Raw genomic sequence first — 20,816 nt, forward strand, 5'->3', positions numbered from 1 at the left:
CCGGCCTTAATGGTGGCCCCAGGACTGCACCCAAAATTTTTGTCTGAAATGGTTTCACAGTTTTAATCTTAACCAAATAATGTACTTACTGGTACTCTTTCCTAAGCCACACTCAACCACAGGTGAGCGGCACCTTCATATGGTGATTGTGAGACAATGCATGTTCTATTTGGAGAGGACTAAACTATTTCATTCATTGCCTTGACTTTTTTTTCCCTCCTATGCAGATCAGATGAAGGGTAGGGCAGCCTTCAGGTGAATAATTTCCTACATTACAACAGCATACAGAGTAGCTCAAATCACGCCTCCACGGAGGCTACAAGCTCATTCAACATTGATCACATTCCTCAGTGTTATTTCTATGTTGAATGTTTGCAGGGCCGTTACTTGGTCTCCCTACATACTTTTACCAAACATTAAGCTCTTACGGTTGTATCTAAATCAGATGCAAACTTTGGAAAGGCAGTTCTGCCATTCTTGAAGTAGATTCTGAGCCCCACCTGCTACCAGTACAGCTGTGAGTCACCTGAGTGGAATACATGTCTGTAACCACTCAAGAATCAAACTGTTACCTGGTTGTACTGTAACTGTTGTTCTTTGAGATGTGAGTGCAAATGTATATTCCATGACCTACCATCCATCCCCTCTGCATCAGAGTCTCAAGTCTTGACATTTTTTCTGAAGGACTTGAGGTGGGATGAGGCAGCACTTCCTGTAAATGACCATGGGAGGCCCAGAAGGGCACAAATGACAGACCCAGAAGGGCACAAGCACCTCCCCATTGGTACCTCTCAGCAAAGATCTCCAGCTTCAGTGTGCTGGGTGTATGCACACCTGAGTGCAATACACATCAGCCCCCCCATTTCAAAGAACAGCAGTTACAGTACAGGTAGGTAAGTGGTTTTTTTAGAATGTTTGGCAGTGTGCAGTTAAGTTATCCAGTGAATCTCCCACTGTTTCATAATCATTCGTCATTGTCATCCTAGCTGGCTAACATTGTACACCTAGCTTTAATATTGTCCCCTTGCATTTGCAAAAATATACGTAGAAAGGCCAGAATAAAGTACTAGGAGATTGAAAAAGTCCATTTCTTATCCAAGGGGCCCATTTTCTGTATATTATAATGCTATAGTCAAGACATTTCATAAGACCATGAGAGTCATTATTCATTAAAATATTCCTCTATTCCACTAGTACATACCATAACTTAACAGACCTTTGGACTGTATTCATTTCAAAATCTTGACTAAACATTCAGTAAACAGTGTATAAAATTATATGTATATGTCCAACAGCATATTTCCACTATGGACCAAAGAAAGGAGCAAAGTTAAGTTTGAGTGTGTGGTGTAAGTCACTAAAGATGATAATAAATGGTGAAGATTTACATGTCAGTGAGGAACTGGCTGGATCCCTTGACAGGTTGTTTCTGGACAGTCTAATGTGTAGGGTTTTTTAAAGATGTAGAATTTTTGTAAAGGAAATGTGATCTAACTTTTGAGTATTAGCATGACTCATTGAAACACTATTTCAACATTAAGTCCTTTGTACACATTTTTGTTTGTGAATATAGTAAATTAATATTTTTGGAAACATCTGGGCTACAGTGTTGTGATAAATTAATTTAACTGAATTTTTGGGGCGTCGGGTGTAGTTCTGCTTGAGTAACAATCGGACATAGTTTTAAGTTTACAGTATGGTCTCAGCTTGTTTTCCAGTGGATAAGTGTTCTCTTTAAAAAAAAAAAAAAAAAAAAAAATTACCTGTCTAGTTTGACATGCCATATCACCTTTGGCAGTTTTAGCTCAGAAGAATTTGTCTGAACCTGCATCAAAGCTCTATGTATGAGAAACATGGGGTCAGAACCATTACAGGGAGAATGAGTAGTCTCCCAAATATTAAAGAATAATTGGCTGTTCCCATTAACTATTTTGAGCTATTTGTTGAAATGTGAAAATGGGTGGAAGTGGTCACAGGATTGTGTAGTAGCATTGTGCGCTCCTTTTATTTAGTTCTATGGCAGCAGCTTTTGAGATAAGGTGTGGTGTTATGGACTTGTCTAACCAACTTGTCAGAAAAGTGTGTTCCTCTTTCTGATTTTGTCTTCATCCTCTCCCCCCCCATCCCCCCCTCCTCCCGATGGACATCTATGGTCTGTTTTGATTCCTAAAAGAAAGCATTGGTTTCTATGGGGGATGGGCCAATTGGGCAGCTGGTTTTGATATTAACTTCGTTAGATTTTCCTGGGTTTGAGCATTCCTTGCCTTTGGGAGAAAACACTTGGACAGGGAGAAGTGGAGAAGAACTAATGCTGGAGCATCATCTAACAGAAAACCACACTGTGCACATACAGTTTTCATAATCCACATACTGCATGCATAAACTGTTGTACACGGTGAAGGAAACCCTAGATGAATGCTTGACCAGCTCCTTACTCTCTCCCCTCTGCTCATGGCCTCACTGTGGACAATGAAGGGTTACTGTCTTCCAACTAGTGAGACATCAAAATAAATGTTGCCTGTAGCCCTGTTCTTACTCCTTCCACTAATCTATACTTTCTTTTGTCCAGGGCTTAATTTGTGCCAGGGCTTGCTGCATTAATTATGAATTTAAAAAAAATTGCTTAAGCCCCGGCACCTCTTTCATTACAAATTAAGTACTGTTTTTGTCAGTCTTGTGTCTGATGGGTTGGGTTCCCCCAGGCTCTGTCAGACACATCAGAGCTAGGATACAGGAATCATGTTTGCTGTCCCCCACTGCCTGGTGCATTTTACTGCTCCTCCACCTTGCAGAGGGTTTAGGGTAAGTAAGTAAGTAGTGCCATCCCCATTCTAGGTAGGGGGGAAGAGAAGCGTGGAATGAAAAACCTTATTTCACAGACGCTGGCTTCCATTTCTGAATGTTCAGTTCTTCTCCATCAGCACACAAATGTTAGCATTTGCATGCACAAATCCATTTGGGCAAATAGTGTTTGTACACCCAAACTCCATCTGCACATGCAGGGGTCAAAATAGAATTGTCTCTTTACCTCACCTGCAGGCCCTGACTCTTTTTGATTGCTTTTAGGATATTAATATACTGTATTATAAACTGATAACTGCTAATAAGAGTGTCATTCATTTAAAACGTGAAAAACAAAATCAGTTTACTTATCCCTCTGAATAAATTTGACAAGTGATAAATCCTCAACACTGGGAGTTGAAAAGTTCCATCCCAAAAATAAAGCAAAAGGTTCACTTGGTGCAGAGCTTTCCAGGAGTGGTTTTGAAATGGACATTCTAACTACATTTTTTTATATGCCTCTTATAAAGACAGAGAAGAGAATTGTCAGTTTGAAATCTGTAGTGCTCTTTTTTTCCATGCAAAAATTTTCGTTTGCACCGACCCAGATTGTTCTCTGATCCTTCTCCCTCTCTTCTTGTCATTCACAATCCCTGTAGGCCAGCACTCAGCTTCAGCTCCTAACTCCAAGCCAGCTAATCGACTGCTCCACCGGCCACTTCGTTTCTCAGTTTCCCCCTTCTCTGATTCCCAGTGCCTGTGATTCAGGATTGCAGCTTAGATAGGTGAAGAGTTTGGGAGTACCTCCATTTACCAGGGCCGCAAAGCTGTTTTTATGGTATATGAGCCCTTTCTTATTCCATGGTTCAGAGAGCTCCTCTGCTATAGTCATCAGGATGAGGCCCCAGGCAGAACTTGGATAAATTTCAGTATTTAAGTAATAACTACTTAAATAGTCCTTCCATTGTACACGTTGCTGGCACTTCCCTAGAACTCTAATTTGGGATTTTTATTGTTTGTTGTCTTTCAGCTATTCATCTTTATTGGTAGTTCATATCTTTTTTTAAAACAATATTTTCAAGTGGTTGAAAAATGTTTTAGATTATTAAGGCAGAATGAAGGTGATGGTGATGTTTGGCTTTTCAACATTATTAATGTCATTGAACAAGCCAAGACTGGGTGTTCCTGTGATTCATGTACACGGGGGTGGGGCAGTGAAGGGTGGGGAGGGTCAGTTTTCTGCCTTATCACACATACATCTTTCCTTAGTGTATTTAGTGACAGTTAAGCATATGCACTGAGAGAATAAACCTGTGACTTCCTGAGAATACTTTCCATTTCAGCTATTGCTCTCTACATTAATTGGCTTCCAAGATTCCTTCCCTGATTCCCAACCTCTGCATATGTACCTACCACATTTGGAGAAAGGCTTTGTATTGTGAATAGAAGTTAGTATGTTTACTTCAAATGATATCACTATCCTCTTCCAAGCTTCCAAGTGCAATAACTCCTTGAAGGAGTGGGTGGTATTTTATAAAAGTGATTTGTTTTTTAAATAGCACATGGACTAATAACTGGTCAGCTAATTCCAGTTTCTAGCCTCAAATTGTTTTTATGGCTGAGTTCTATAAACCTGTTTTGTGAGAGGATTATAGAATGGAAATACTAACACAAATTATACCATTCACGCACTTGTAATTTCTTATGTCACTTCCCTTACTTCACCTATTGTAAATACTTAATGGTGCCCTTTGGCCTCCTGTGCTTCAAATCAAATGCCCTCTTCATATTTTTCTACTGTCAGCCGTCCATTCTTGCAGGAAATGCATTCTCCAATCTTTCTATTTGTGGGAAGAGCTTTAGCTGTTAGAAGAGCTTAATTGGAAGTAAATACAATTCTTTAAGCTGGATAATAGCCCGTTGCAATGTATAATGCCTGTACCGCAGTAATAAAGAGACACTATCAAATGCTACTTAAATGTCAGTTTGTTTTTTAAGCTGCTCTCCATTGTTTGTAGTATCATCAGCTTTTCTTTTGCATTGCTTGGTATACACTGTTCCTTGTCTTTGGGGCGTTATTTTAGGGTTTGGTTGTAGTTGGGTTTTCTGGTTTTTTGTTTTTTGCTCTGCCATATTCCTTTTTTTTTTTTTTTTTTTTTTTTAAATGAAGTTGAAGGCAGCATGCCTTTTTCCCTCCTACTTTGTTTCGGAATCAACACCTGTGATGTTTGCCTGCTTGTTCAAATGTCCTAAAAGCTAGACAGTCAAAAGGGCAGGTTAAGTGATGGTTGGAAGGAATGGAAAACCTACAGGGGAGAAGCAATTGTGTGATTCGCAGCCTCCTTACTCAGGTGGATGTCTAAGATGATTTGGTAAGGACTAGGAGAAATTAAATCTGTGATAAATTCCCTTTTCTCTTATTATACACCTTCTTAAGGTCAGTATCTAGGACATCTCAAAGCAAAACTTACCCCAGACTTAACACAGCAAGCTGCAAGAGGCACTTTGGAGGGTGGTAGAACAACTCACTTGAGGGCAGCGTACAGAGCCTTCTTCACAAAGGTATCCTGAGAAGTTTGCACAGTAAACTGGGAGACTGAGCTTGCTACCATGCAAATGTCCAGTGGGGATGTTCATCTCCTTTCTGCCCATGATGTAGCTGTTGCTCTGGTAATATGGGCATTGGCCCTTATGGCGAAGGGAAGGGTTTCATCTTTAAGCCTCACTAATGCACTCCTTTACCCACCTAACAATATAGGCGTTTCCCCTTTTTTGGGTTCCCTGTTGGGGCAGAAGAAATGATCAGTTCTTCTGACCTATAGGAACCCTTCTCAAAACTAGAATATAGAGTAACGATTCATTATTGCCAAGAGAAGGAGTACAGGGACAGAAGCATCCCACCATCTCCTGTTTCAAGGTCCTGGTGACATCATTTTGATTTGTTTTGTTTTTGTTAACCCATCAAAGGACCACAAAACACACAAAGTGTTTAGTGGAAGTCATAAGCAAATGTTCGTATGAATTCTTTGTTTTAGAAAGTACTAGATTTAAATAATAATAATTAATCACAAAACCTGGAAAAATTTCAACACAGTAAATCCTGTTTTGTACTTTAATATCTGTTAAGGGTGTCTATAAATTATCCAAGCCTAGTCATGGCACTGAAGCAGGAAGTAACCAGAGCAGGCAGCAACCTAACTACCCAAGATAATCCAAGGTATCAGTTGCTTTTCCCTTTCTCTGCCTTTTTAATCACCCCATTCTCCCTAAAATAAGCTGCTGTTTTCATCTTCAGTGTTGGTTTAACTACATAGACAATAGGGAGCAGCGCTAAGGAAGAGAAGTGACACCAGAGAATACACAGGTGATCATAATTTCCATGTCCCATTACATGCACCCTCACTAAGTTAACTGTCCAGCCAATACCCAATAAATCCCAGTTGTGTTATCGGGGCTGTATAAATACACAGATTTTAGAATCTTGGATGAGAGTGCTGTCAAGTTTTGCCTGCTGCTTTCACAGGGACTGAGTTGCAACTAACACAACCTCTATAAAGCTAGCTGTTGAGCATGCATGTCCATTGAGTTATCTCTAATGTATTCTGGGCTTTCTGACCATTACCATCTTATCTGAAACCCTGTTTTTTCAAAGAGAACTGCATATCTCCCAAATCCTCTATGTAAGTAAGGCTGTACTGTAACAGACTGCAGTATTTGTTATCTAAAATAGTTTCCCATTTGGAGTAATCTGAACTTTAAAATAGTTAGAAAAATATTGGCAGATATTCAACAATACAGTTATGGATGATGTAAGCAACCTACATTTTCAGGTACGTGTTCTCAGTGTTTGTGCTGCTCAGACCCACTAAGCCCCATGCTCTTCACTGTGGATACAGGATTTAATATCTCTAATTATTATTCCCTTTGGATATAAATGGCTTCTAGTTGCCATGAACTGTGTCATCCCAGAAGTGAATCAATGGCAACTGCCTTCACTGTATGTTCTGCCAAACCAAAATAAGAGTAGCAGGACTGAGAATTTGAACATCTTAATTACAGCGATGAGCGATGTGAGTAGTGCACAAATACTCCCCTCTGGCTTTATGCATAATAAAATTCTAATAATGTTATTGGTCCCCTGACAGAGAATTAAAAAACAGATCTCTTATCCAGTGGAGCTTACTAAAGATGTAATAGGAGGCTAGCAGTGCTCTGGGTTATTTTGAAGCCTTTGAATACAAACCCCCTAATATATTGTGTAGTTGTATTTTGAATAAATGAAGCCAACTTTTCCTTAAAATTGTTGTCTGGGTCCAGTTGGCATAAAAAGAAATGAAATGTGAGGTAGCTTTTGTTTTTCTTGTGGTGTTCTTGCTTTAAGAATTTGTATATCTCTTCTCTCCCATCACAGCCCCCCCCCACACAATATTATTATTTCTTTAAATTGGCATTGTTACAGAAATGTCATATTTGAGTTGTCCTGTGCTTGTGTGTGCACATGTGTGAGAGTCAAATTTCAGCTAGTATAACTGCACTAAAGTCAGTGGAGTTAAGTTTGAGCAAATTTGTTTCTGCTGGTTTTTGAAGTACTGTGAAGTAAGAAAGGTAAGTTCCCAACCCCCATCCCCCTTTTTTAAGACTACTATGGCAAATTACAGTTCAAGCTGGAAACCCTGCTTGGACATAGTTGTCAGTGAAGACTAGTGCCTTTATATGATTGGGAACAGATTGAAGGGAACAACTAAAAATAGTTATAGGTTATTTAGAAATCACTTCTGAACATGCTTTATGGGAATCTATGATAAATATCAGTTAATAAATTCCTACTCCTTTTATGACATCATCTTGGTCCACTGTGCCTAGCATGAGCAGTGGCTAGGCAGACTCAGAGCACTGCTCTCAAGCTACTGCTGGGGCAGTATGCATGAAGGAGATTCTCAGTGAAATGCGCACAATGAAATCCACTAAAAATATTGGGACAGGTAATAAAATAAACCATCTGTCCTGCAATTGTGGGGTCTGCTGGCAATTTTCACTGCATTGTACCATATTCTGCAAATTCTAAACTTCCATTTAGAGAGAGTTTTTCCCCTCTCCTTTGCAAATATATAGATATCAAGTGTAACACCAACCCCTTGCCAGGCTTCCACGCTTCTTGACCCCAAGCAGAGGCCTGAGATGTGAAGAGGGTGGCTCCTTTGGCCCGCCGTCAAGGCTCCTGGGGCTCCCATGCCTCTTGCAGGTTTCTGAAGGGTGAAGAGAGGTTCTTTTGGCACCTCCACTATGATCCCTCTACTCTTCAGCCCTTTTCATGGAAGGATTCCTGATACCACCCTTCCCCCCCTCCCCCAATCCCATGCTGGGGCTTAGCGAAAAAGACTCCTTTCCACACCCAAACTTGGACACCGCTGCCACGCTACTGCTTTGTTATTTGTAAATATCCTCTTTCAGGGCTTGGGGAAGAGTGTATGTGAGAGGGACGCTAACATGCTAGTGCTTGAGTCAGGATGTGCAACTGACCACCTGCAGTGAATCTTGCACAAGTGCTGTCAAGTGCACAAACTGAAAAACACAGTGAATAAAACTAGTTTATTTCAGTTGCAATAATGATAGAGGGTATTTGTGATAATAGTAGGTATATAATTTCCGTTGGAAATGTGTTGTCACACTGGCTGGTGTCCAGTTTTCACGCGGTTGAAGCTTGGCCGGACTCTGAACAGCAGCCCTGGCACTGGTGCTGTCTGTCTGCAGATGTGGAAAGATAGCACTGACTGGTTTCTGCTCTTTTCACATTTGAAATGTTTTCTTGCAACCATAAGGGCTAGAAGTTTTTGTGTGGTTTTTTTTTTTTTTTTTTTTAATTGAAAGTGTTCTGTAGAGTGGATGACACTCACCAAGGGAAGCTTTCTACTTGCTATGGGCAAGTGGATTTTTCAAGCAGTGGGCCATGAGGCAAACTTTTTTCACTTAGGCCTCATCCTCTTTGCCACTTGTGACTTACATACCTGTGAAAGGCTGATCCTTGAGCTCATCTATCCTTTGATGAAGGATTATGTGTGTAAAATGTTTAGTTTTTAGTGTTACAGAGGGAAGTGGGGGGGGGAGGAAGGATTCTGCTTTGTTGTACCAGTTAACTGGTAGTAGGACAACTGTAATAGTTGAGATACTCCATATTTACACTGGTATTAATGACAGAAGAATTTTTCCGTTGTGTCTGTCAAAACTTTTGAAAACGAGGACATCATGGTCCAGGACAGGTACTGTCTGGACTGGAACACTCTCCTGTTCCAGCGATGACCCTGCCTGAATGAAGACTGCCAGTTTTTCTGAATTATGTAGAAACATGTGATGTAGGTGAATGGAAAGTAGGCTATCCCTATCATTGCTATTTATAACTATTATTTTATTAATACATCTCTACTTTTTTCTTTTTACCTGCTACTTAAAACGAGTTAAACCATGATCTTCAGAATTGAAAAATGAATGCTGTAACTCACTGCCACACTAACTGCCTTGAGTGGTTAAGAGTTGGTCTCATCTGTTACTAGCTTATGTAACTTACATGTGTGCCTGAAGTGGCGATCCATTACAGAAAGTGTGTATAAAATCTCACAAATGTGTTGTCACCAAGAAGAAGCTACAGCTTCAGAGCAATTTTTCTCCCTTTTTTTCTTACATTGGCAAGGCAATGGCAAAGGTTGCAGAGTTCTGTGTATTAACAAACAAAAAATATGAGAATCTGAAACTCTCCCCTGGGCTATTTTATATTTTAATGATGAGCTTGTTATTGACATTGACTGTCCTTGAAGAAAAACAGGCCCTTTTACAAAGCCCATGTTACAGACAAATTAACTTTTGGAGGGGTTTGCTAAGGACATCAGATGTTTTGTTTCTTCTGCTTTTGTGTCAGATTGTATCAGGGTGTTTTGTTTACTTAGTGGTTGGGACAGAAACTGTGTGAAAGAAACTGTGTGTTAGCAGCCGCATGTTAGAGAAGAAGAGTCATAGAAAACAGGGATGGATTCTTACCAGAGCTTGCCACAGTACACATCCATTGTATAAAGCAGTGGGCTCCTGTGATTGATGATCAGCCTGTGCAGTTCAGGTGGAAGTGAGTGCAGGGCTGTAGTTGGCAGTTTCATAGTGCTTCCTTCTCTCCGCAGAGGATTGTTAACCACATTTACCAAGACTGATATGAAAGTTGGAGGGTAGGGTCTCTCTACACTGCCCATGGTTCCTGCTTGTGCTGGGGACTCTTCCTGAGTTTGGTACCTGGTAAACATTTTAGCGCTGCCACTTTTTATTTTAAAAAATTTAAAATATTTGCTAGTGCTTTTAGCACATCAGTTTTAGCAGGACTCAGCTTTGGGAGAAAAGAAACTTTTGTATTTAAATTGAAAGACTTTATGCATGTTGCTTCAGGAGTTTCCTTGTATTACCTGTTTTTGAGTGAATTATAGCTGTTTTGTAATGTGAACAGCCTATCAGAATCAACTATGCTGGATTCTGAAGTTTTCAAATACACAACCCAAACCACTTTGTCTGCTCTTCTGACCAAGATTGTGGTCCAAATATTCAAATGACAACAATGGAAATGAATAGAAATTATGTTCTTAGGTTCTTAAATCTTACTTCCTGCTTCAGCAATAGGTGAAAGCACACTGTTTATTGGAAGAAGTCAAAGTCTGCAAGGAAATAATTAAAACATATTTCACAAAAATGCATAGTTTGTCTATTTCTCTGGACTAATGCATGGAGTTTATAAAATACAGAGGAGCGCTCTTACCATGAAGTATTATTTTTATAAGAACAGCTTCTGTATAAGCAGAGCTACACTTGAAAGGCAACTATAATTAGCACATTGTGCTGCATGTTGAGGTCTTCCAGGGTACAATGCAAGCGTTCAGGACTCCTTATTCTGCCAACTATAAACAGAATGTCATTGTTGTCCTGTTCTGTCACCATGTGTGAAATTCTCCAAAGAAATATGAGCAGTTTCAACTTTTTTGTTTTCCTGTCTGGTTTCCTCAACTTCAGATATCTGAAATGATGAGGAATTTGATAGGTCAATACCTTCTCATTTCTATCTCTCATGTCAAGGAAGGGAGATTGTCAAAAAGAACAGGCAACATACTGCCAAGAGAAATAAACTGGCACAATATATGCGTACAAATAGGATCTAATCCTTCCTTGACGTAACTCCATTGAGGATAACTTTGCAAACATAAACATACCTCTCTAACCAAATTAAAAAATGAAGGGAAGTTAGTCTCCTCCTAAGGTAAATGGAAATAAAACAACCAGTGAGCAGAAAGACTTTTTTTCTTTTTTTAAAGCCAAAGTTTAATCTCAAACTGTGGGTCGGGACCCCATTGTAATGGGGTCACCAGGGCTGGCATGAGACTTGGTGGGGCCCAGGGCCGAAGCCAAAGCCTGAGCCCCATCGCCCGGGACTCAAGCCCAAGCCACACCGCCCAGGGCCAAAGCCTGAGGGCTTTAGCCTTGGGCAGCAGGGCTCAGATTACAGGCCCCCACATCCCGGTGGTAAATCCATTCGTCTTTGGGCCCCCCCGCCTGGGGCAGCTGGGCTTGGGCGGGCTCGGGCTTTGGTCCCCTCCCAAGGGGTCATGTACTATTGTTTGTTGTCAGAAGGGGGTTGCGGTTCACTGAAGTTTGAGAACCGCTGATCTAATGATATATGATCTGTATCTGCATGCGTGCCCACATGGACAAAAATGGGTGGCCTAGTGCAGTAGTAGTGAACTATCACTCCTCTTTCTGTCACAGTCAATTCTGTTAATGTATACAGGTCCCTCTTCCTCTTCAGCATGTATCCTGCTAGTTGCTAGGCAACCAGGAGTGATTTACTGCGCAGGCTTTCTATGAGGATGCTGTCGTGGTTATTATTTTTAATTATAAAAGTGGGGGGATATGGATTAAAACAGGAGTCTGTCGTTCATAATTAACAGTTTTCTTCCAACATACCCACAGCATGGCCATTTGAGACTTCTCTAGAAAAGAAGTGTTTTGTAATATATTCTAACCCTGTCCATTTATGGTATGGATATGTATGCACAAAGGGAATAGGAGACGGAATCCTTGTGTGAGAGGAGGTTCAGTAAAAAACGGTAAAACTCTGTGCTCTCATTGATCTCAGTAGACTAAGTCATTTGTATCTGCTGCATATTTCAATCCTTAATGCTTTTTCCTATTCATGGCTTTAAATAATATGCAGTAATGAGTTGTGCCAAATTGCAAAGGAATTCATTGTTTGTGTTGCATTTTTAGCCTGATAAATAACCAAAATAACCAAAAAACCAAAGCCATAGATAAAATTCTGCCCTGGTTTATTTTTCAAAATACTGGATTTTAGTTTATTACTATTTAGTTTCATAATTAGAGACTATAAGGCCGTCTATGTATATACTTATGTAGCCATGACATACAAAAGCTATACAGACATCAAGGGGCTTTTCTTATGTACAGTTGTGAGAGAGAAGCTTGAGTGGTTTAAAATGTAAACAGAACACAGATTATTCAGTAGTTTTTTGCTTTATATTTAAAGGATATCACTACAAATTGTTTTTAATTGCTGTCAGAATCTGAAGTACAGTGGGGGCCAATCCACTATGAAAACAGCTTGTTGTTTCACTTTGAACTCGGGACTGCATTGCTTCTGCTCAAATAGACTTTTTTCTATTGAAGTACGAAGCTTCTAAAGTTTCAAACATAGCAGTGAGACTCACTCCTTCTGGGGAGCTCATCCAGGATGTCAGTTTTGAGGAGTGGTAGAAGTTGTGAATTTGGTTTGCCAAACCTTTTAAATTACAGAACAGCAGGTATGCTTTGCTAGCAATAATAGCTGTTTAGGTTTTTTCAGCACTTTAAAAGACTGTATTTCACTGTATGATGTAATTGTGTGGCTGTGGTGAACATCTGATGCTATAGCTACTAACTTTTTATCATTATTTTGCAACAAGGAATCTGGCCCTCTCTCTCCTTCTCTCTCATATATGTATTGTGTATGTGTAAGTAATTAAGTGAAAAGGCTAGATTTTTAAACAAGAATATAACAAGTATGTCTGTAAAATGGCACACATCTGTTAGCTTGTGAAAACGCACAGTTGTTTACACAAAATAAGTAATTTTGTACATATAACTGCAGGTTTTTGTTTGCTTTTTATCTGGTGTACGTGCCATTTTGCAAACAACTTGTTGCATCCTCTGAAAATTAGCCTACTGTGCAATATGTGTATATTTTACACACACATACAGGCGTGTGCCAGTATTAAGGCTGCCTGTGCAACTTTAATTGAGCCCCCTTATGCATATGCATTATAATAGTCTTTGATTATGTAATCACATACTATTTTTTTCTTCCGCACAGGATGGATTATGCTCAATTAATGAGCTAGCTATTCAGTATTTTTTCTCCTCATTGTTTAATGTCTGGCCTTAGGACTTATTTACTGCACTCTATCCAAACCCTGCTTTGAAGACAGAATTCTTAATTTCTTCATGAGCTTTTCTGTGCTGCTCATCACTGTAGTATCTTAGTGCTTCACAAACCATAATGGATTTTCACAGCACTTCTATGAGAAGAGTGACATTATCCCATTTTACAGTTGGGGAACTTTGGCACAGATTGATTACGGTCAAAAGTATGTACTAATTTGGGGTGCTCAATTTGAGATATTAGGACGGGGTAGTCAATAGGTGGACCGCGGTCCAAATCCGGCTGCCAGACGCTTTTGATTGGGCCCTAAAATACTTCTATTTACTTGTCATTTTTGCAATTTTTTTATTATTATTTTCTCTGGCGTCTGGACCTTGACTATACCTTGACCAAGAAATTTGGACCTTAACAAAAAATAATTGACTATCTCTGCACTAGGTCATGATTTTTCATGATTTAGCATTATATAGCATTTTATATGTTCAAAGCACAGGTCCTATTAATTTCATTTGCAGCTTTGAGTGCTTAGCACTTTTATTAATCAGACACCAGGATTTTAAGTCAAGCACCCAAAAAATGAGGAATACACTTTTTGTGGCCACTTGTAAAGATTTCGTAGATTTTTGTGTGTGTAATCTCCTAGGTGTATAAAAACAAACTGGAAAAACTATAAATTCTATCATGTGGTATCACAATGACACCTCCAGCAGGGTGGGAACCTTTAGGTCCTCCACATAGACCTGTACCACTTGAGCTAATGGAGTAACGGAGTAACTTATAGCACTAGTAGTTTGTCATTCTCTATATGGACCAGCTCCAGAGGGAATGAGTCACTTTGCCTGTGGAGTACACAAATACTTGCTCACAGCAGAGGACTGGTGAGACTCAGGAATCTTGGGTTCCGTTCTAGGCTCTGGAGGGGAGTGTGCTTTAGGGAGCACAGACTCTTACCATTCTCCCTCAAGCTTTGACCCCTTTTGCCCTGTCTTGTCCAACTTGTCTCAGTCTCCTTCCCCAGCCAGTATCAGTTCCTCCTCCAAGCACCTTTTCCACGCTCTTTCCCTTTCCCCATGATGGCTCCCAATGTCCCTCCCTGCACTCCTCATCAAATCTGTCTCTCCCATTCCCCCTCCCTCTTCCTGGCTCCTTGTCCCAGTCTCTTTGCCTAGCCATTTCCAGTCTCTCCCCTCAGGCCATCTCCTTGTCCAATGTCATCCCCCCAGTCATCTAGTTCCATGCCCAGCCTCCTTGCCGAACCAGCCTGCCTTCCATGCCAGCTCCAATCTCCTTGCCTAACTAATGTCAGTTTCCCTACATCCCAAACTCCCAGTTGCCGTTTCCATTCCTCCACCACCATCGACACCAATCCACTTCCCAGTCTCTGTAGACTCCTTGTCCCAATCTACTCCTTTCTTTCCCCGCTGGTCCTGCATTTGAATCTTGTTATTGTTGCCTCCTCCATGCTGCCTGGGTGCCTGCAAGAAGGTCATTGAGAGCACAGAAGGGACAGGCTCCCTGCTTTCAGTTCCAGCACCCAGCCCAGAGCAGCCATTACAGGGAATGTCCGTATGCACCCCCATACCGCTGGGCTGGAGCATGTTCCATCACTCTGTGGGGATGGTGCATGTATTGTCTGGTCAGTACTAGGAACTGTGAGAGGCTCAAGTATGCTCAGTGAGGACAGACTCTTTCAAGGTTTCTAGCTAGTAAGCTCCAGCAAGTGTCTACTGAGCAGGTACAAACTGTGATTTTTCCCTCAAAAGTTCATAACCTGGCCAAATTGGGTTGGATATTTATGGGGACAGCAAAGGTACCTCTGACACAAAGGCCACCCCCTACCAAATTTTGAAGAAAAGCACTTCAAAGAAGAGATTGCCAGAATATTTTTTAACATGGGCAAAAACAACATAGCCTTTCCTATCCTCAGTCTCAAACAGTTGAACCATTTCAGCTGAACTATAGGTGGCGCTACTAGTGCTGCCTATAATATGCACATACAGCCTGTCCCATGCCCTCTAAGGGATCCTTACCAGGGTCTTATACATGTATATAAATAATTGTAAATTAATTGTATTACATTATATTATTTCATGAGAATGTAGTAATAACCCCATAGTAAGGCATCAGTCAAGCTTTTATTACAATCTCTCTAACTTTGCCTCCAAAAAATCCTTACACATAAACCTAAAAGGTATTTTTTGTTTGGTTGCTTTTTTATTGGTAGGTGCATTTTTACCCCCTTTGTCCTCATCAAAGAAGTCAGCTTTCATTGGATGGATCCATAGGTGGCTGCAACACGTAGAGGATTTATGTTCATAACCCTTATAAATGTATGTAATTCTTCCTCCCATCCTGAGTATCACAGTGAGACTAGTACCCTTTAGCATGCAACTGCTAAATACAGTTCAGTGTTGTTCTCGCAAAGTCAAAACAAGCCTTTGGAATAGAATTATCTGTCTGTCCATTAAGATTTTCTGTAGTGCCTGTTATTGTAGTATCTAAGTGCTTCTCAGGTAAATTGCTTGGTAAAGTTCCTAATAGACTTGGTGGAGTCTTGGGCTCTTTTCTCTTCCATGGTATGAGAAGTTGTGCTTGGAATATCTCTTATTTTTTTCTTTCTGTCAAATTCAGCATATAAAAGGGGAGGGGTGTCACAGTCGAACAATATAAGAGCATTAAGTGTGAGGAAAGCAAACTGTGATTAAGAAATCTGGGACCATATGGGAAAAGTAAGCAGAGGTGAGAAACTGTTTACTCCTCATCATTCCCTTAGAACATGAGGTCCCTAGCCAACAGATTCTATCCTCTGACCCCCAAAACCACAGATATCTAGATGTTCAGATATCTGTATTGGTTACAGGGCATCAAAGAAGGACCGGGCCCTGCTATCTCTTCCCCTTCCCCTCAGCTGTCCTTCTCCCTGGGTCACTTCCCCAGCTCCATGACAGAATAACTTGCAGTGGACTTGTTTGAGAGATATAGCTTTAGGTTTAGCAGAAGACTGTATTATGGAGACTAGCTGCTCCACCCTGACCTCACTATCAAATGACTACAGAAGCGCTAATAGATAGTAGTGATGACTTGCAGCTTTGCTGCTCAGGTTTCTGGCTTTCTGGAAAATAGGAGTGAGGGTGGCTGGGAGGGTGGGAGATGCTGGGAGATAGTGTTGATTTGTGTGGGTGGTGAATGGTGGGTGTGTGCTATGGCGAAGGGCTACATGTGTTTAGGATATTTTATGTTGCATGGGTGAGGCAGTTGAGCCAAGTAATAATCTACCATCTGTGCAGTCTCCCTCATACAGCAAATTAAATTGCTTCATTAGCTGTAGAGTAAAAGTGGTAATTGGTTGAGTTACCTCTAACATCACAATGGGCAGGGACTCTTGTAATTGTAAAGTGACAATGGCTGAGAACATAAAAATGGGACAGTAACAGATTACGAATCCATGATGATTGAACTTGGTGATTATTCTGAACAGATCTGATCCTTGATCCTTTGAAAGAAAAGTAAGCGTGCTTATTTTTTATGGTTGGTGATCGCTATTGTGTACGTTTTTCTTTCACTACAAAGCTACAGTAATTGTCTGCTTTGTGTCTTTGTTTTTCTCAACAGTTCAGGACGGCAACTAAGTGAAGTCTTCATTCAGCTCCCATCTAGGAAAGAATTGCCAGAATATTATGAGTTAATTAGGAAGCCAGTGGACTTCAAAAAAATAAAGGTAGGCATCTTAATTGGGAGAGGGCATTTCTTCGTACCTTTTCATTCTGGACGTAGAAATATTGGGGCTGTCCATTTAATCGCCACCAAATTGTGATCTGTTTGGACATTACAAATTTGCATACATTCTGAAGCCTAGATTTTAAACACGGAATTACCATCTAATGCATGGCCAACACCTGAGTGCCCAAAACCTTGTGGCCAACGGTTGCTTTGCGGCACCCTTCCTCAGTTTCCCCCCTCTTCCTTGGGCACCAAAGATCCAACTCACCCTTGTTTCAGGGGCCAATTGAGGTGCCTTTGGTCTCCACCATACATGACACACCAGGGCTTCTCCTCAGATGAACAAGCACTCATAGCTATGTCTGGTCTCCTATATGTAGGTTTATTTGTCCAACCATAAGCATATTACAGACAAAAACAGTTCCTCAGCTCACCCTTTGTCCTAGGGTTTCACAGCTTCTCCTCTCAGGGTTCTCTGGTAATCCCGTTTCTTGTAGCTTTGCAGTCTCAGCCAGCATCCCTTCTTACTCAGCTATCTCTGTTCCTCTTCTGGAACACTGGCAACCTTCCGAATATCATCCTTCTAAATCTGAATCAACTTCTGGAGTAGCCGGGCTACATCCAGATACTGTTAGGTATGTGGGGAGATAGTGTAAGCAATCCATTGAACCTCTGTGGCCAGGAGGATCCATGCTGTATCCATATACTGTATCCATGCCCCTGGCACTCCCACAAATTCCCTCCCCATTTCCCATCTCCCTAGTGAGCTGAAGATACCTGGTATTAATCTCTTTTCTTACACACAGCAGTGCAGAGTCTCTGCTGGTTTTGTCCCTTCAGCTCCACACAACAGTTGCATAACTTTACTTTGCTTTTTGTCCTTACACGGCTTAGAACTGTGTCCTATTTTAGACATTTATTTCTAAAAAAAATAAATAAAATCAGGCAATATCTGTCAGTCCACATAGTTAACGACATTTCTAGTAGAGGTTTCTAATATTAATGCATTCATATTTGTATTCAAGATTACAACACAGTGTTAACCAACTGTCCTGTCTTTTTCTTGTCTCTTTTTCTTCCCCTTTTAAAAAAAAAAAACAATAGGAAAGAATTCGTAACCATAAGTACCGTAGCCTTGGTGACTTGGAAAAAGATGTCATGTTGCTGTGTCACAATGCTCAGACATTCAACTTGGAGGGATCGCAGGTTTGATTGAAATCACTTATGCATTTGTGTTAAAATTAAGCATACATGTATTTTTCATTTATTTTCCATTGTGTTTAGTGCTTTATCAGTGAATTTCTGTTGTTGCTCAGTGATAACTCTGTGTATAAGACCTCTGTTAAAATTCTGTTTGAATTGTGATAGACGCAAAGGCCCAAATGCTCTTCTGCATATAGTATGCACTGGACACAACTGGAGGAAAAGGGCCACAAAGGAGCTGGTTGTAGTTCCCCGATTCTGGGTACAGTTCTGTGCTGGCCCTGGCATATTTTAGAAGAGTCACAGGCCTGTTCTAATGTACACTAAATGGCTGTGGCCCTAAGGATCCTTTTATCACCTTGGGATCACTAGAGTGCAGCGAGGATGCACAGGAATTGTACAGCAGCTGATTCATTGCCAGCTGGGCACTACATCCCCCACCCCTCCAGTGGAAGAATCTTCTGCTGAGGAAAACCAGTTTATGGCCACTTAGTGCCATTGGAGATATGTGCTTTGTGGTCTCTGTACATTGCAGTTCATTTGTGCTGTGAAGATATTCCCTTACTGGTATTGCTGGTTGATGAAGGACATCCATTTTGAAAGACTGTATTAATGAATTCCCCCTGAATTGCTGAAGTCCAGAGAATAGATCACTTATGTCAATTCTATAGGTCTCTCATCTCAGGCAGGTGTAGTATGCAGGATTTGGCTGGGTATGGATTTATGCGTAGGTCTGTGTTCTGCCAATGAATGCAAGACATAAAGGTAAATGGTGATCCTAGTAGAAAGAATACAGAAAGTCTGGGTGACAGATGAGAAGACTGAAATACTCCATTAATTCTGTGTGAAATTCACTTATAAAACAATAAGGGCCCAATCTTCTAGGGGATAAGGCTTGCTAGACTAGTCAGGAGGGCATTAAACAAATAACAAAGGGGAAGATGGGGGTAAGAGATGAGCACTCGTTTAGAACTGTTTCAAGATCTTGAGAAGAGAATTAATCCAGGCACCAAGAGACATGAAGAAAGGAAAATTTTTAATTGCCTATACACTGACTGTAGGGTCCTGGGTAAGAGACAAGAGGAATTGGAATTAGTCATTTGTGAGCATAAATTCGACCTAGTTAGTATTATTGAAACTAGCGGCAAGAGTTTCATGACTAAAATGTTAATCACTGACTATTTCCTATTTAGGAAGGATCAGATGGGCAGAAAAGGAGACCCATAGCATTACCTGTTTCCAAGTCACTGACAACTCAGAAGCCAATTATCTTGCATGCTTGTGGATCAGTTTCCTAATAGATAAGGCACAATATGGGGTACAAGTTGGTGTCTGCTGCGGCCACCAATTCACACTGGCTCCTTAAACGTCTGTCTATAACAGTGGTAGGCAACCTGCGGCCCGCAGGCCACCAGATAGTTTGTTTACATTTGCACGGCCACCCGCAGCTCCCAGTGGCGCGGTTCACCGTTTCCAGCCAATGGGAGCTGCGGGAAGCGGCACAGGCTGCAGGGACGTGCTGACTGCCACTTCCCGCAGCTCTCTTTGGCCGGGAACAGCAAACCATGGGCACTGGGAGGTGCAGGCGGCCGTGCAAATGTGAACAAACTGTCTCGCGACCTGCCAGCGGATTACCCTGATGGGCCACAGGTTGCCCACCACTGATAAAGCTGCATTGTTATGGGGGATTACAATGTGAGGGTCTAATGCTCGATGTCTTGTGTTGTCAGCACTAAAATGTCCTTGGAATTTCTGAAAATTATGACAATTTCCTTACTCAGAAGTGTTGCATCCAATACTGGGAAATTCTGTCTTAGGTTTATTCTTGACAGATTAAGAGGAATTGATCTCAGATCTATACATTAGTGGTGCTTAGATGCTAGTGATCATGACTTGTTTACATTTGTTTTGTGCAAACAGAATAAAGTCCAAACCAGGAAAATATATATACGTAAAAGGCCAGTTTCACAAAGCTAACAACGGATTTGAGCCAAATTGTCTGGGAGAAAGAATCTAAACAGAAAAATGTGAAAATTGGGAACTGTTCAGGAATATTTTACTAGAGGCCCAAAAAACCATAATTAAGGAAGAAGGCTACTCTGTTAAAAAGTCATCCCGGCTTAGAGGAAGAGTTAAAGCAACTCTAAATTTATTTATATATTTTTGTTTATATATAACAACAAATGGAAAAAAGGACACAAGGAAGACTCAGTGACTAGCACAGTTAAAGACAATAAGGAGGAGTTTAAGTATATTGGGAATGAACAAAATCCTAACAATGGTATTGGTCCATAAATAGATGGAAATGGTAGAAATGTCCATAACAAATAATGCAGAAAAAGAGAAAAGGTGCTCAATGAATATTTCTGTTCTATATTTGGGCAAAAAGTAGGATGTATTCATGTCATGATGATGATTAAATACTCTCCATTTCAGGAATAACTCAGGAGAATGTTAAACAGCAGCTTCTAAAGATAGATATTTTTAAATCACCAGGTCCATATAATTGGCATAACAAGAGTTTTAAAAGAGCTGTCCAAGGAGCTCCCTGGACTGATAATGTTGACTTTCAATAAATCTTGGAAAATTGGGGAAGTTTTAGAGAACTGAAAGAAAATTATTATGCCAGTATTTTACAGGGTAGACAGGGGTGACC

General features: G+C 40.7%; 1 protein-coding gene across 8 annotated transcripts in view; it reads left to right on the forward strand.

Moving 5' to 3' along the window:
* The window catches only part of SMARCA2 (SWI/SNF related, matrix associated, actin dependent regulator of chromatin, subfamily a, member 2), a 182,645-nt gene that overhangs the window by 155,236 nt on the left and 6,593 nt on the right, over positions 1–20,816 (forward strand). For all 8 annotated transcript variants that reach the window (XM_007065585.4, XM_007065583.4, XM_043547242.1 and 5 more), the window contains 2 exons: positions 16,850–16,955; positions 18,062–18,163. In XM_007065585.4, the coding sequence (XP_007065647.1) occupies positions 16,850–16,955; positions 18,062–18,163 (208 nt within the window). The remainder of the gene's footprint in view (positions 1–16,849; positions 16,956–18,061; positions 18,164–20,816) is intronic.

The sequence above is a fragment of the Chelonia mydas genome, chromosome 5 (assembly GCF_015237465.2).
Source record: "Chelonia mydas isolate rCheMyd1 chromosome 5, rCheMyd1.pri.v2, whole genome shotgun sequence".
Taxonomy (NCBI): Eukaryota; Metazoa; Chordata; order Testudines; family Cheloniidae; genus Chelonia; species Chelonia mydas.